The sequence below is a fragment of the Schistocerca cancellata genome, chromosome 7 (genome assembly GCF_023864275.1).
Source record: "Schistocerca cancellata isolate TAMUIC-IGC-003103 chromosome 7, iqSchCanc2.1, whole genome shotgun sequence".
NCBI lineage: Eukaryota > Metazoa > Arthropoda > Insecta > Orthoptera > Acrididae > Schistocerca > Schistocerca cancellata.
In genome coordinates, this window is record NC_064632.1 from 181,976,998 (window position 1) to 181,994,512 (window position 17,515).

The window sequence follows — 17,515 nt, forward strand, 5'->3', positions numbered from 1 at the left end:
AGCGTTGAGCAGTGACAGATCTAAGCACCACAATTTTATCTTAACAAACGTAGACTAATGTTGAAATTGCTTAGCTCTGATCGAGAGTGATAGGTGAGCCGCCAGCAGTGGTGGATGTGGAGAGAGAGATGCCAGAGTTCTGAGAGGTTACTATAGGCGGACGATCTGGACGTGAGTCCGCCAGAAAAAGGATATTTTTAAAGTTGGTTGTCATGAATTGATAGATATATGTGATGACTTTTGAACATTATTAAGGTAAATACATTGTTTTTTCTCTATCAAAATCTTTCATTTGCTAACTATGCCTATCAGTAGTTGGTGCCTTCAGTAGTTAGAGTCTTTTAGTTAGCTGCCAGTATTGGCGCTCGCTGTATTGCAGTAGTTCGAATAACGAAGATTTTTGTGAGGTAAGTGATTCATGAAAGGTATAGGTTATTGTTAGTCAGGGCCATTCTTTAGTAGAGATTATTGAAAGTCAGACTGCGTTGCGCCAAAAATATTGTGTGTCAGTTTAGTGACGATCAGAATACGTAAAGAGAAAATTGTCTGAGTACATTCATTTTTATTCAGCTGTCTCTGTATGAATCAACGTAAGAGTTTTTTTCAGCACTGTCATTCACAATTTTTCAATGGGATGTTTCAAAATACAAGGGATACATTGCAGTAACAAATAATTGGATGCTAATGTCCGCCAGATAGTCAACATGAAACTGGGCCCAGGTTGTCGCTTATTCATATTCTAGGTAGTTACTATTAGACTGACGGTGTTTCGAATGCTGCAGTGTGCACAGTATTCATCACAAGACACTGGAATATCGCATGTGGGGAGCACGCACAAAACAATAATAATGCCACTTTTTACCACCAGCTGAAAATGTGGCGCTGTAAGCAGTCAGAACGTGGCGTGGGTCCAGGAAAAGGGTAGGAACGGTCAGACACATGATAACGGCGCATCAGACAATGTGCGTCCAGCATGGTCTTCCGATTCACCAGCAAGGTGCATCTGCAACACGGCATGATTGGCAGTACCCGCAGCGAGCAATATGTCGTCGTATGCTGTCCTTCAGATCAGGAATCCTTCAGATCAGGAAGAGCCCGAACACATCCATAATAGACACGATCTTTCACTTAGCCCCACAACCAGGAGTCACATGGATTAATGTTGGCGAATCTGGAAGATCGCACATCTTAAAATTGCCTAGAGACGAAGCGGTTGTTACCAAATATTTCTTGAAGCAAATCTTTCACCAGACAAGCGACATGTGGAGCCACAGTGAAGTTTGTGTGGGTTCCTGGTCATGGTTACAGTACGCTTGTTCGCCCACTGCTTGAATACTGCTCATCAGTGTGGGATCCGTACCAGATAGGGTTGATAGAAGATATAGAGAAGATCCATCGGAGAGCAGCGCGCTTCGTTACAGGATCATTTAGTAATCGCGAAAGCGTTACGGAGATGATAGATAAACTCCAGTGGAAGACTCTGCAGGAGAGACGCTCAGTAGCTCGGTACGGGCTTATGTTGAAGTTTCGATAACATACATTCACCGAAGAGTCAAGCAGTATATTGCTCCTCCCTACGTATATCTCGCGAAGAGACCATGAGGATAAAATCAGAGAGATTAGAGCCCACACAGAGGCATACCGACAATCCTTCTTTCCACGAACAGACTGGACTAGAAGGGAGAACCGATAGAGGTACTCAAGGTACCCTCCGCCACACACCGTCAGGTGGCTTGCGGAGTATGGATGTAGATGTAGATGTCGGTCTGCCAGGAAACGAGGCAGCTGACGCTGCTGCCAAGACTGCAGTCGTTGTACCTCAGCCCGCTAGTTCCTGTATTCTCTCCGATGATCTCTGTGTTACCGTCTGTCATTAGGTGGTGTCCCTTTGGCATCGCCCATGGTCCTCCCTTCACGGGAATAAGTACCGACTTGTTATGCCTGTCCCAGCGCTTTGGACGACCTCCTCTCTGCCCTCCCACCGGGAAGAGGTCATTTGAACTAGGCTGCGTATTGGGCACTGCCTTTTTAGCCATCGTCATTTGATAAGTGGCGCTACCCCACCACTTTGTACACACTGCACCCAAGTTTTAACTGTCCGCCACTTCCTGACAGAATGCCCATTTCTTAACCGTTTACGTTCGCGCTTGGGTTTGCCGTCTCAGCTATAGGCCGTTTTAGCAACTGACGCGCGGGCTGTCGAGCGCGTTTTACTTTTTATCCGCCGAAACAATATGGTGAAGGCCATTTAATTTTTAGTTTTGGACCTGCGTTTCTGTATGGTGTCTTTTTTAGCCCTTTCACCACGTCCCTGTTTTTATCTGTCTTCTCTTATGTCAATTGGGACTTACTATAGTCGTTTTGTAACTCCTCTGTCTTCGTGTTCTATAGTTTTGACTTGGGGTCGTGTGACCACAGTTGTTTTCGCGCCCTAAAGTGAAACAAAAACATCTTGCATGAAAATAATGGTGTGGACACAGTTGCGTTCTTGCAACGCCGGAATCATGTGTTGTACAAGTACATCCATATAACGTGCGGGTGTCAGTGTACACCTGACAGAGCCACGATGTGTCATCTCCTCGAAGGACAACCTACTGAGAATGAAGGAGCTTGTAAACCCACACCACCCAGTCACATAACCTGAGTGCAGCTGGCGGAGTAGAACCCCATATGAGACATTTCTGCACATTCATGGCACTGTGCAGAATAAGACATGCCTCATCAGTCCACAGAATATTCCCTGGACAGATGTCTTCCATGTTCTTGCATGCAAAAAACGCGAAGGGCAAAGTCATGGTGTTGTAGGCTATTTGGAGCTTCATTAGGAACATATTCTGAATATTACAGGAATGCCCATGGGGGAGAGAATTCCCGTGACACAGCTCGAGCCCTGCGATTCCCTTCTTCTGGAGCTCCCTTCGAGTTGTTTTGCTGGCGACAGGGTTCGCGAGTGTGACATTCAATTCTGCAACTGTCGTCCTCTCATCTGCCATTAAAATCCTCTTCAATGGCTGTCCACCACAATCACTCAGTACACACTTTTGTCCACGCTGTGATTTAGCGGATAATACAGGGTGTCCCAAAAAGAATGACCTGATTTTAAATAGAATTATTTATTAGAAATAAGGGCTCAACACCAACAAATTGCATACTAAATTAGTCATAAAATACAGAAGTTTATAAAAATCAATCATAAATGTTCAATATGTCCTTCATTGGCTGCGCGGACGACATCTAGCCGATAGCCGAATTCATCGCAAAACTGAGTGTAAGATGTCTTCTGTCACTGAAGCTACAGCAGCTGATATTCTGGTTTTTAGTTCATCAGTGTCATGGGGTAACGGAGGAACATAAACACATTGTTTAACATATCCCCCACGAAGAAATCACATGGTGTTAAGTCAGGGGACCTAGGAGGCCAAGAGTGTAAAGCCTGGTTTCGCGGCACTGTACGCCCTATCCAACATTGAGGCACGTTGGCATTAAGGAAACTGCACACGTTGTTGTGCCAGTGCAATGGTCCTCCATCTTGCTGAGAGATGAAATTCTCAGAGTCAAGTTGTGGGAATAACCAGTTCCGTAGCATTGCTAGATATGATTGTCCTGTTACATTTTCTTCCTCAAAAAACTAGGGTCCATAAACCTTGCTTTGCGAAACAGCACAAAAAAACATTCACATTTGGTGAATCACGTCTGTGTTCAATTGTTTCATGAGGATTTTAGAGCCCCTATATACGCACATTATGATGGTGAACCGTACCACTAATATGTAAAGTTGCCTCATTGCTGAACATCAACCGTGAGATAAAAGTGTCATCTTCCATGTCCTCTAGAACAGCATTGGTAAAGTCCACTTGCTTCACTTTGTCAGTATCTCGAAGATCTTGTACCAGTTGTAATCGGTATGGTTTGAGGGCTAATAGACGCTGTAACACACGCCACAGTGTCATGCACAGTAACGCAAATTCTCGGCTAACACGACTCGTAGACTTGCGAGGTCTCTGCTCAAATGCTCGTCGGATTTGTTCCACTGTTTGTTCAGGAACGCATGGCCAGCCAAGGCTTTTGCCTTTACAGAGGCACCCAGTTTCTTCAAACTGTTTATACCACCATCTAATGTTCTTTCGTGATGGGTGTTTAGCACGAAATCGAATATGAAACGCCCGATGAACTGCTATCACTGATTGAATACAACTGTTGTTGTTGTTGTGGTCTTCAGTCCTGAGACTGGTTTGATGCAGCTCTCCATGCTACTGTATCCTGTGCAAGCTACTTCATCTCCCAATACCTACTGCAACCTACATCCTTCTGAATCTGCTTAGTGTATTCATCTCTTGGTCTCCCCCTATGATTTTTACCCTCCACGCTGCCCTCCAATACTAAATTGGAGATCCCTTGATGCCTCAGAACATGTCCTACCAACCGATCCCTTCTTCTGGTCAAGTTGTGCCACAAACTTCTCTTCTCCCCAATCCTATGCAATACTTCCTCATTAGTTATGTGATCTACCCATATAATTTTCAGCATTCTTCTGTAGCACCACATTTCGAAAGCTTCTATTCTCTTCTGGTCCAAACTATTTACCGTCCATGTTTCACATCCATACATGGCTACATTCCATACAAATACTTTCAGAAATGACTTCCTGACACTTACATCTATGCTTGATGTTAACAAATTTCTCTTCTTCAGAAACGCTTTCCTTGAAATTGCCAGTCTACATTTTATATCCTCTCTACTTCGACCATCATCAGTTATTTTGCTCCCCAAATAGCAAAACTCCTTTACTACTTTAAGTGTCTCATTTCCTAATCTAATACCCTCAACATCACCCGACTTAATTCGACTACATTCCATTATCCTCGTTTTGCTTTTGTTTATATCCTCCCTTCAAGACACCATCCATTCCGTTCAACTGCTCTTCCAAGTCCTTTGCTGTCTCTGACAGAATTACAATGTCATCGGCGAACCTCAAAGTTTTTATTTCTTCTCCATGGATTTTAATACCTACTCCGAATTTTTCTTTTGTTTCCTTTACTGCTTGCTCAATTTACAGATTGAATAACATCGGGGAGAGGCTACAACCCTGTCTTACTCCCTTCCCAACCACTGCTTCCCTTTCATGTCCCTCGACTATTATAACTGCCATCTGGTTTCTGTACAAATTGTAAATAGCCTTTCGCTCCCTGTATTTTACCCCTGCCACCTTTAGAATTTGAAAGAGAGTATTCCAGTCAACATTGTCAAAAGCTTTCTCTAAGTCTACAAATGCTAGAAACGTAGGTTTGCCTTTCCTTAATCTTTCTTCTAAAATAAGTCGTAAGGTCAGTATTGCCTCACGTGTTCCAGTATTTCTACGGAATCCAAACTGATCGTCCCCGAGGTCGGCTTCTACCAGTTTTTCCATTCGTCTGTAAAGAATTCGTGTTAGTATATTGCAGCTGTGGCTTATTAAACTGATTGTTCGGTAATTTTCACATCGGTCAACACCTGCTTTCTTTGGGATTGGAATTATTATATTCTTCTTGAAGTCTGAGGGTATTTCGCCTGTTTCATACATCTTGCTCACCAGATGGTAGAGTTTTGTCAGGACTGGCTCTCCCAAGGCCGTCAGTAGTTCCAATGGAATGTTGTCTACTCCGGGGGCCTTGTTTCGACTCAGGTCTTTCAGTGCTCTGTCAAACTCTTCACGCAGTATCGTATCTCCCATTTCACCTTCATCTACATCTTCTTCCATTTCCATAATATTTTCCTCAAGTATATCGCCCTTGTATAGACCCTCTATATACTCCTTCCACCTTTCTGCCTTCCCTTCTTTGCTTAGAACTGGGCTTCCATCTGAGCTCTTGATGTTCATACGTGTGGTTCTCTTATCTCCAAAGGTCTCTTTAATTTTCCTGTAGGCAGTATCTATCTTACCCCTAGTGAGATAAGCCTCTACATCCTTACATTTGTCCTCTAGCCATCCCTGCTTAGCCACTTTGCACTTCCTGTCGATCTCATTTTTGAGACGTTTGTATTCTTTTTGCCTGCTTCATCTACTGCATTTTTATATTTTCTCCTTTCATCAATTAAATTCAATATTTCTTCTGTTACCCAAGGATTTCTACTAGCCCTCGTCATTTTACCTACTTGATCCTCTGCTGCCTTCACTACTTGATCCCTCAAAGCTACCCATTCTTCTTCTACTGTATTTCTTTCCCCCATTCCTGTCAATTGTTCCCTTATGCTCTCCCTGAAACTCTGTACAACCTCTGGTTCTTTCAGTTTATCCAGGTCCCATCTCCTTAAATTCCCACCTTTTTGCAGTTTCTTTAGTTTTAATCTACAGGTCATAACCAATAGATTGTGGTCAGAGTCCACATCTGCCCGTGGAAATGTCTTACAATTTAAAACCTGGTTCCTAAATCTCTGTCTTACCATTATATAATCTATCTGATACCTTTTAGTATCTCCAGGGTTCTTCCATGTATACAACCTTCTATCATGATTCTTAAACCAAGTGTTAGCTATGATTAAGTTGTGCTCTGTGCAGAATTCTACCAGGCGGCTTCCTCTTTCATTTCTTAGCCCCAATCCATAGTCACCTACTACGTTTCCTTCTCTCCCTTTTCCTACACTCGAATTCCAGTCACCCATGACTATTACATTTTCGTCTCCCTTCACTATCTGAATAATTTCTTTTATTTCATCATACATTTCTTCAATTTCTTCGTCATCTGCAGAGCTAGTTGGCATGTAAACTTGTACTACTGTAGTAGGTGTGGGCTTCGTATCTATCTTGGCCACAATAATGCGTTCACTATGCTGTTTGTAGTAGCTTACCCGCATTCCTATTTTCCTATTCATTATTAAACCTACTCCTGCATTACCCCTATTTGACTTTCTGTTTATAACCCTGTAGTCACCTGACCAGAAGTCTTGTTCCTCCTGCCACCGAACTTCACTAATTCCCACTATATCTAACTTTAACCTATCCATTTCCCTTTTTAAATTTTCTAACCTACCTGCCCGATTAAGGGATCTGACATTCCACGCTCCGATCCGTAGAACGCCAGTTTTCTTTCTCCTGATAACGACATCCTCTTGAGTAGTCCCCGCCCGGAGATCCGAATGGGGACTATTTAACCTCCGGAATATTTTACCCAAGAGGACGCCATCATCATTTAATCATACAGTAAAGCTGCATGCCCTCGGGAAAAATTACGGCCGTAGTTTCCCCTTGCTTTCAGCCGTTCGCAGTACCAGCACAACAAGGCCGTTTTGGTTATTGTTGCAAGGCCAGATCAGTCAATCATCCAGACTGTTGCCCTTGCAACTACTGAAAAGGCTGCTGCCCCTCTTCAGAAACCACATGTTTGTCTGGCCTCTCAACAGATACCCCTCCGTTTCAACTAATTTCAGTAAAACAATAGCCTTCTGTTGCGCGGACGCATTATTGCGCGAGACTGGCTGCACCCTCCAGGTCAGCGCTCGTAGCGACATCTAGCGGATTTTTTCTGAAACTCTAGACCATGCCAATTACATCTTGCGCTGTTTCAGTTTCCTAGTAACATTTGTCTCAATATTATTACAAGTTAAAATTCGGTCATTCTTTTTGGTACACTCTATATTTTTACGCTTTAGCTGTGTTTGGTGTAAATCTTCGATGCGGTGCCTCGTGAAACACCAAACACCAAATACCAAACACTACAGAAGCACCTACCATAGGAGCACAAATAATATGCTCGTGTTCGAATTCGCTTAACTCCAACACAATGCACTCATGAGCACACAGAACACTGTTCTGACCACGACTGACACTCGTAACGTATTGGGGACGTGACACAGGTGGCGTTCGTGATCAAATACAGCAGCACCAGCTGCGTGCTTCACTAGCATCTGCATTTCTGTTCAAACATGCATATGTCGCGGTGTTTCCAAACTTTTGTCCAACCCCTCTATCTAGATGTACATTCCCGTCTCTTCCCACATCCATGCTGCTGGTTACTGTGTGTGTGTGTGCATGTGTGTGTGTGTGTGTGTGTGTGTGTGTGTGTGTGTGTGTGTGTGTGTGAAAAGACAAATAAAAATAGGTAAGACAGATATAAAGACGGAGAATATACTAACAAAATACAAGACAGTTCTTTGCTGGCTGCTATGCATGTTTTGCACTACAAAGTCTCATAATCTTTCCAGCGACGGTCGTTCTGACAAGTATGGAAACAGATGGGCCAAAGTACTGTAACCTGAATATCCTCATACGTGCATATCACTTCCAGAGCTTGTACCTTTTTTTTCACGTCAAGTTCCGTAGGACCAATGTGAGGACCAGATTTCCAAGGTCAGGGAACTTGTCAGTACATAAAATTAGTAATAGATAAAAATAAAATGTTTATGAACCCGAAAAAAGTCAAGCCATATGTTTAAGAAAACGCAATCAACAATACAACAAGAATCATCTTAATTTTTCATGGAACACCTCTACAAAATTGAAGGAATGTCCCATGAGGAAACTCTTGAGTTTAGATTTGAAAGCGCAAGGATTACTGCTAAGAGTTTTGAATTCTTGTGGTAGCTTATTGTAAATGGATGCAGCAGTATACTGCACACTTTGATGTAGAAGAGTCAAGGAAGTGCGATCCAAATGCAGATTGGATTTCTGCCTGGTATTAACTGAGTGAAAGCTGCTAATTCTTGGGAATAAACTAATATTGTTAACAAGAAATGACAGTAAGGAATATATATACAGTGAGAGGCCAGTGACAAAATACCCAAACTCGTGAACAGGGGTCGACAAGAAGTTCACAAACTTACACCACTTATTGCCCGAACATCCCGTTTCTCAGCAAAAATATCCTTTTAGAATGGGAATGGTTACCCCAAAATATAATGCCATACGGCATAAGCTAATGAAAATAAACAAAGTAGATTAATTTTTATGTCGAACGATCACTTAATTCAGATACCGTTAGAATAGTAAAAATGGGAGCATTAAGTCTTTGAACAAGATCCTAAACGTGGTCTTTCCACGAAAGTTTACTGTCTATCTGCACACCTAGAAATTTGAACTGTTCAACTTCACTACTCATATGCCCATTCTGTGAAATTAAAACGTCAGGTTTTGTTTAATCGTGTGAAACTATAAAAATTGAGTCATACTCTGATTTAACGTTAGTTTATTGTCTAAAATCTTAGGTCATGAAATGCACTATTTTAAACAGTGCCAATGTTACACGCAACATCCTTTACTACCAAGCTGGTGTCATCAGCAAACAGAAATATTTTAGAGTTACCCGTAATACTAGAAGGCATATCATTTATACATATAAGGAACAGGAGTGGCCCCAGCACTGATGCCTGGGGCACCGCCCATTGGACTGCAACCCACTCAGGCCCCACATCACAGATATTCTCAGCACTGTGAATAATGGTATTTTGCTCTCTGTTGCTAAAGTAAGAGGTGGACCAATTGTGAGCTACTCCCTGTATTCCTTACTGCTCCAACTTCAGGAGCAATATTTTGTGATCAACACAATCAGACACCTTAGTTAAATCATAAAATATGCCAAGCGTTCGAAAGCTTTTGTTTAAATCATCCACTACCTCACATAGAAAAGACAATATAGCATTTTGAGTTGTTAAACGACTTCTAAAGCCAAACTGTACATTTGATAGCAAATCATGTGATATAAAATGATCAATTACCCTTACATACACAGCCTTTTCAGTAACTTAGGAAATACTGATGGCATAGAGATAGGTCTAAAATTGTAAGTAACATTTAACGCGGCAACGATTGACACGTCTCGCTGATTTCAGTTTTCTGCCAACAGCATATATGTTGGCGGACGCCGGATATGACGTAGTCCTAGGCAACCAGCGCGGCTGCGCCTACTCCAGAAGGCACCGCAAATGGACCCGCAGGGACCCACAGTACTGGCGATACACGTAAGCGGCCTACCCTACCAGCTACATGGGAGAGCTCCAGGTCATGTGCGCCAAACGCTATGCAGCGAATAATGTACACTGTAATAATGGTAGTTACGTCTCCCATTAGAGTTGTTTATCTTGATCATATTGCATCAATTTCGCTGATCCAGTACAGTTCTTGAATGAAATCAAGGGCACTTGTTATTGACTTGGAAAGACCTGACATATCACTGTAGGAATCGCTGCAAAATCTCTGAACTCACATCATTTTATTTTTTTTTTAAAAAAAAAGAGGTGAAAGTAGCTTTCACATAGCGTGTCACTGCAAAGTAATGCAGCTCGATGAAACTTGGACCATACAAGGAAAGAATTGCTACAGTATAGTACAGAAATTAACTGAAAGGAATAAGCAATGAGACGAACAGAGATGACTTTTATTCAAAGACAATAACTACACTGAAGTCATCTCGGTCTATGATGGTTCCCTGGATACATGGTTCTTAATAGAGTGTGGATCAGCATGGACGATAATACATGCTCTGCAACGTGCCCCCAAAGTGGTCACAGGGTTCGTAAGCAGTTCTTGTGGCAGGGCCTTCCATTCGCCCACCACCCATTCGCACGTGCACGTGACGCAGCACGTCTCCTCAACGCATCCCACGCGATGGGATTTAAATTGCAGGAACGGGCAGGCCAGCCCAATTGCCGAATATCCTCTCGTTCCAAGAGTTTCTCCACCTGTGCAGTTCGATGCGGTCGCGCGTTGTCATCCATAAATTTGGTAGAAAATCCGAAGAAATTCTGGTCGTATATAAAGTACACAAGCGGCAAGACGCAGTCAATACCTTCGCTGCGCAGTGCCGATGGTACTGTTACCGACGACTGTGCCGCTAAAGCGGAGTTATTGAACGCAGTTTTCCGAAATTCCTTCACCAGAGAAGACGAATGGAATATTCGAGAATTTGAAACACGAACAGATGCTAGCATGAGTTTCTTAGAAGTAGATACCTTAGGGGTTGCGAAGCAACTCAAATCGCTTGATACGGGCAAGTCTTCAGGTCCAGATTGTATACCGATTAGGTTCCTTTCAGATTACGCTGATACAATAGCTCCATACTTAGCAATTATATACAACCGCTCGCTCACCGATAGATCTGTACCTACAAATTGGAAAATTGCGCAGATCGCACCAGTGTTTAAGAAGGGTAGTAGGAGTAATCCATCGAACCACAGACCTATATCATTGACGTCGGTTTGCAGTAGGGTTTTGGAGCATATATTGTATTCAAACATTATGAATCACCTCGAAGGGAACGATCTATTGATACATAATCAGCATGGTTTCAGAAAACATCGTTCTTGTGCAACGCAGTTAGCTCTTTATTCGCACGAAGTAATGGCCGCTATCGACAAGGGATATCGTCTCATTTGTGCGACTGGATTCATGATTTCCTGTCAGGAAGGTCGCAGTTCGTAGTAATAGACGGCAAATCATCGAGTAAAACTGAAGTGATATCAGCTGTTCCCCAAGGAAGCGTTCTGGGACCTCTGCGGTTCCTGATCTATATAAATGACCCGGCTGACAATCTGAGCAGTTCTCTTAGGTTGTTCGCAGGTGATGCTGTAATTTACCGTCTAGTAAGGTCATCCGAAGACCAGTATCAGTTGCAAAGCGATTTAGAAAAGATTGCTGTGTGGTGTGGCAGGTAGCAGTTGACGCTAAATAACGAAAAGTGTGAGGTGATCCACATGAGTTCCAAAAGAAATCAGTTTGAATTCAATTACTCGATAAATAGTACAATTCTCAAGGCTTTCAATTCAACTAAGTACCTGGGTGTTAAAATTACGAACAACTTCAGTTGGAAAGACCACATAGATAATATTGTGGGGAAGGCGAGCCAAAAGTTGCGTTTCATTGGCAGGACACTTAGAAGATAAGTCCACTAAAGAGACAGCTTACACTACACTCGTTCGTCCTCTGTTAGAATACTGCTGCGCGGTGTGGGATCCTTACCAGGTGGGATTGACGGAGGACATCGAAAGGGTGCAAAAAAGGGCAGCTCGTTTTGTATTATCACGTAATAGGGGAGAGAGTGTGGCAGATATGATGCACGAGTTGGGATGGTAGTCATTAAAGCAAAAACGTTTTTCGTCGCGGCGAGATCTATTTACGAAATTTCAGTCAACAACTTTCTCTTCCGAATGCGAAAATATTATGTTGAGCCCAACCTACATAGGTAGGAATGAGCATCAAAATAAAATAAGAGAAATCAGAGCTCTAACAGAACGGTTTAGGTGTTCGTTTTTCCCGAGCGCTGTTCGGGAGTGGAATGGTAGAGAGATAGTATGATTGTGGTTCGATGAACCCTCTGCCAAGCACTTAAATGTGAATTGCAGAGTAATCATGTAATTGTAGATGTAGATAAAAATGAAGTCAGGGCCGAATGCACACCTTAAAAGACGCACGTAAGGAAGGAATGCAGGATTACAATGGCGTTTATAACGCCTCTTCTTCTTGATGTTTTGGTTTGATTTGTACTTGGCCTCGGCTAAAACTCGGCGACAGTCGGTAGAGTGTTGAGATCGTTATCAAGTTACGAAGACGGCGTTACACAAAATAACAGTGCTGAACCGAAAAGTCGACGTGCGTGAGATATTTACTTCACCAAGAATCGTAATTAATCGTTCGTAATCGATGTTTAACTAATGAGGAAATATTAATGATAAAACCAATACAGTCACATTCACAACAAATTCCCTACAAGCTGGTCGTAATTTCAAGTATCTAAGAAATGTAACAGTGGGCTTGTTATTTTAGTCAAAGATTCTACACAAGCGCTACAGTCAAATATTATCGCTGCGCGTAATTATTACTCGGGAGTTTCACGTCAATAATTTGATAGAATTTTAAATCACAAATGCACGACTTGGCACGAGAGGGTGTTTTATTGCACATTATCAGTCACTTCCTAACCGAGCCTTGAGAAGAAAACTTTCCCAGGTGTTGGGGGGGATTTAAATTATATGCTTCGGACCTATCACTGAAGTTCCATAAACCACTGGCTATTATGAATGAAAATTGTCTATCTGTGTTCGTTGCCTAAATGACTGACTAAGTAGTGTTTAGTTCAATTATCTAGTTAAAAGTTCACTTTTTCTAGTAGGTAAAAGTCCTCCGTTCGAATTCTAATGCCGTGATATTTGAAGTCAGAAGATCGTATTACTGCGTCACAATAGATCGCAATTATTCAATCTCAAAAACAATCTAAGGGCGCCTACACGTACGAGCATTCAAATGTATGACCTGCTTCGGCTAACTCTCGTAACGTAGTGACAATGCATTGAATTATACTTTGTCGTTACTCACGATTCCCAAAGAGTACTCACACGGAGTATTCTTTGGGATCGTTGGTTCTACCTTGCGAATGTTAATTTATGCTAATTTTGCGATTTATTATGATTTTGATTTTAATTTTATTAAAATTTAATCTTTCTTTCGTAGTTTGCTAAATTGTCGTTAGATTCATGATTTAATTACTTGTTATTGTCCTAATAATAGTGATAAATGGAACATCGTTCGCTTATTCACTTTTCTGGGAATTTGGGACTTGGGGGGAAATCTTTGGGGTATTGGGAGCTAATTTTTTATTTTTATTTCTCGTCCGAGGAAATGGCATTACACGTTGACTAGTAAGTGTGCTGCGTTCAAAGATTTTGGGGACAGTACTCCCATGCAACGTCGTATTTTTTCCCGCGCATAACACCTGTATGCCGTCTCTTCCGGTCGCGCACCCTATTAAGAACCATTTACTACATTTTGCAGTGTTCAAGGGATCGTAATGAATGACGGTGATTTCAGTGTTATTAAGGGTGAGTCACTAACTATTGCCACCGAGAATAACTGCGAATGTATGAGACAGTAGCTGAAAAGCTTGTGGGACAAATATTGCATGGGACGACGGGGGCCATAATATGACGTTGGTTTGTTGTTGCTAGGTGGGGTCGCGTCAGAGATATGAAGGTCAACTTTGTTTTTCTTTTTTTTTAATGGGATGCTATAGTTTGGTACTTACTTTCTGATAGCGGCTATCGAGGCGAATTCAATGATGTGTAACAGTACGGTCTCTGAAGGTCAATGAAGGTCAAAAAGATGACGTCCATTTACAGAAGGTGTTCGAAGTGATGACCACTGGTATCAATGCAGTGCTGCAATCTTCTTATCATGGATTGAATGGTACTCCGTATCACTTGGGCGCTTGCCGAAGCACAAGCTCTGTCAATTCTCTCTCGTATATGGTGCAAATAGTAAATATTCGCCGAATACGGCGTATCCATCTAATGTGCCATTGTCACGTAAACACCACTCGACGGTTTTGCAATACAACGCTAATACGAACAGAAAGCTAGTATCGTCGAATCAAGCATATGTGAATGTTGTATTCCTTCGAAGCACAAGTCATATGATTCTCATTTGCGGAGAATGTCAACGAAATTCAGTGAGAGCTAGAGATTTATACGCTGAAAGATATCCTCAATGTACTCACCCTACACGTCGTACATTTAAATACGAGGGTTCGAACTTAAATATGGCAATTATTTATTCACAATCGATACAAAAGAGTTACGTGTTTGCACCTGTTGCTGTCCTTCAAAGTAGTCACCAGCGTTGTGTAGAACCCGTTTCCAGCGATGTGGAAGGCGTAGTATACCGTCAGCAGAGCCTGTGAAAGGTGGCTACACTGAGCCACAGCGCCAGAAATCGCGCCAGAGAGTATTGTTCCGCCGCCTCCACTGGCAGTGCTTATTGAGACGTAGCGGCAGGCAGTTCTTACCGAGAAGTTGTGGTGGATACTGCTTGTAGCTGAAGTCAGAGTGAGATGCGGTAGTGGAGAGTGTTGTTCCAAGTTTTATGCAGTGGTTTGATGGGAGAGATGATGATGTTCTAATGGAGATATTGTAATGGTTAGAGTGCATTTCGTCAATATATATGGAGGTATTTTCTTTTATTCTTTCAGTGACCTAAATAATGCATCATTACAGGTTCAGTCAACAAAGCATCTGGCTTGTGTTCTTGTATTAGAGTGTAATTTTGGTTTTCTTGCACAATTATAGTATTTCTAATTTTCTTTTATCACGTCAGCATAATTGGTATTTAAAAATTCTTGTCTTGTTGAAGAAGAACCGTGCCAGATGTGCGTTGAGTCATACTCCCACATACAGAACAGCTACACTTGTGTTTGTTGTTTCGTAGGTTTTATAGTTGCTGGGGACTTAGTTAATTAATTGTGCTAACAGAAATTTCCTTACATTCTTTGTTGTTGTTCTATGCAGTCAGATTGCGTACTAATACTAGTCAGGGCCAGCCGTTTACGAGACTTGCGTAACCGGACAGACAGCTAGTTAGCACAATTAATTAATTAAGTCCCCAGCAACTATAAAACCTACGAAACAACAAACACAAGTGTAGCTGTTCTGTATGTGGGAGTATGACTCAACGCACATCTGGCACGGTTCTTCTTCAACAAGACAAGAATTTTTAAATACCAATTATGCTGACGTGATAAAAGAAAATTAGAAATACTATAATTGTGCAAGAAAACCAAAATTACACTCTAATACAAGAACACAAGCCAGATGCCTTGTTGATTGAACCTGTAATGATGCATTATTTAGGTCACTGAAAGAATAAAAGAATAAAAGAAAATACCTCCATATATATTGACGAAATGCACTCTAACCATTACAATATCTCCATTAGAACATCATCATCTCTCCCATCAAACCACTGCATAAAACTTGGAACAACACTCTCCACTACCGCATCTCACTCTGACTTCAGCTACAAGCAGTATCCACCACAACTTCTCGGTAAGAACTGCCTGCCGCTACGTCTCAATAAGCACTGCCAGTGGAGGCGGCGGAACAATACTCTCTGGCGCGATTTCTGGCGCTGTGGCTCAGTGTAGCCACCTTTCACCTGTTCTGTTGATGGTGCGGATGGGGTGGTCTACTGCCTGTCGAATGCCTGGAACAGTTCTGAATCGAATGCCACGAAGCTAAAACTGAAACGCCAGTCCAACGAATGGCGTCATTATGGGTCGCAGCGAAAGTCGAAAGTGCATCAGAACCCCAGTATGGTGAAAGTTATGATGATTCTCGTGTACGCCTGTGATGGTGTTATCCTAACGCATTACGTTCCTCCAAAGCAGACCGTCAATGCACAGTATTACTGTTCGTTTTTGGAGGATCACCTGTGACCAGCTCTGCGAAAGCAGCGGCGACACTTCGTGCGCAACCCGCCCATCATTTTCACGACAATGCGCGGGTGCATAGCTCAAGCTGTGGCTGTTCTGTTCTGTCGATAGGACTCGGAAGTACTGTACCATCCACCATACTTCCCGGACTTAAGTTCTTGTGACTTTGATTTGAATCCAAAGATGAAGGAACCACTTCGTGGCATTCGCTTCAGAACTGTTCCAGAGATTCGACAGGCAGTAGACCGCTCCATTCGCACCATCAATAGAACAGGCTCTGCTAACGGTATACTACGCCTTCCACATCGATGGCAACGGGTTCTACACAACGGTGGTGACTACTTTGAAGGACAGTAACAGCTGGAAACATGTAACTCTTTTGTATCGGTTGTCAAATCCAACCCTCTTATGTATGTGATAAATTGAGAACAACTGGATCTTTAACGCATCGGAAACATATCCGGCAAAGGAAAGTTACTAACGAGGAAACGGAAATTGGTACTCTTGGCACTGTGGTTCGCGATCCTTGTGTTACTTCGCGTCAAATCGCAAGGGAATCTGGCATAAGCCAGAGTAGTGTTGTTCGTGTTCTGCATCGCCATAGATATCATCCTTACCGTTTCAGTCTCCACCAAGAATAAACTAGTACGGATTGCACGCGTCGCATTGAATTCTGCCGATGGGCTCAACTTCAGATTCAGAGCGATGACACATTTATTAATTTGATTTTACTTACTGACGAGGCTACATTCACGAACCATGGAAATGTTAATTTGCATAACATGTATTATTCGGCAACTGAACATCCATGTTGGCTGCGGCAAGTTGCGCACCAAAAACCGTGGTCGGTGAATGTATTGTGTGGGATTCTGGAGAACAGAATTATAGGCCCCTATTTCATCGAAGGAAATCTTAATGGTAGGATGTACACCACATTCCTGCAAGAAACGTTAGGTCTGTTTTTGGAAGAAATATTATTTCTTTATCGGTGTGTTGCGTGTGTCAACAATAAGATGTATAAATGAAATTGTTGTGGTCTTGTCGTTTATAGTGACCATACAAAAATAGTATGAAGAAGCGAAACAAGTGTAGGCATCATGCCAGAACAGTAGCTATTTAGCTAATAATAATAATAATAATAATTTCATTGTTATCATTGTCTTTGAATAAAAGTGTCATTTCTGTTCGCCTCACTGTGTATTTCTTTCAGTTACCTCCTGTACTGTACTGTACTGCACTGTACTGAGCTGTATTGTAGCAGTTTTTTCTAATTACGGTCCAAGCAGGGCCGATACGAAATATGTTTCCACTCAAGCGACTCATCATTTGGCACCCCTCCGTCCTTTCGT

General features: G+C 42.2%; 1 protein-coding gene across 2 annotated transcripts in view; it reads left to right on the forward strand.

The window, feature by feature from the left end:
• The window catches only part of LOC126092366 (lipase member M-like), a 176,163-nt gene that overhangs the window by 83,766 nt on the left and 74,882 nt on the right, over positions 1 to 17,515 (forward strand). For both annotated transcript variants that reach the window (XM_049907911.1, XM_049907910.1), the window contains exon 4: positions 9,816 to 9,930. In XM_049907911.1, coding sequence (XP_049763868.1) covers positions 9,816 to 9,930 — 115 coding nt within the window. The remainder of the gene's footprint in view (positions 1 to 9,815; positions 9,931 to 17,515) is intronic.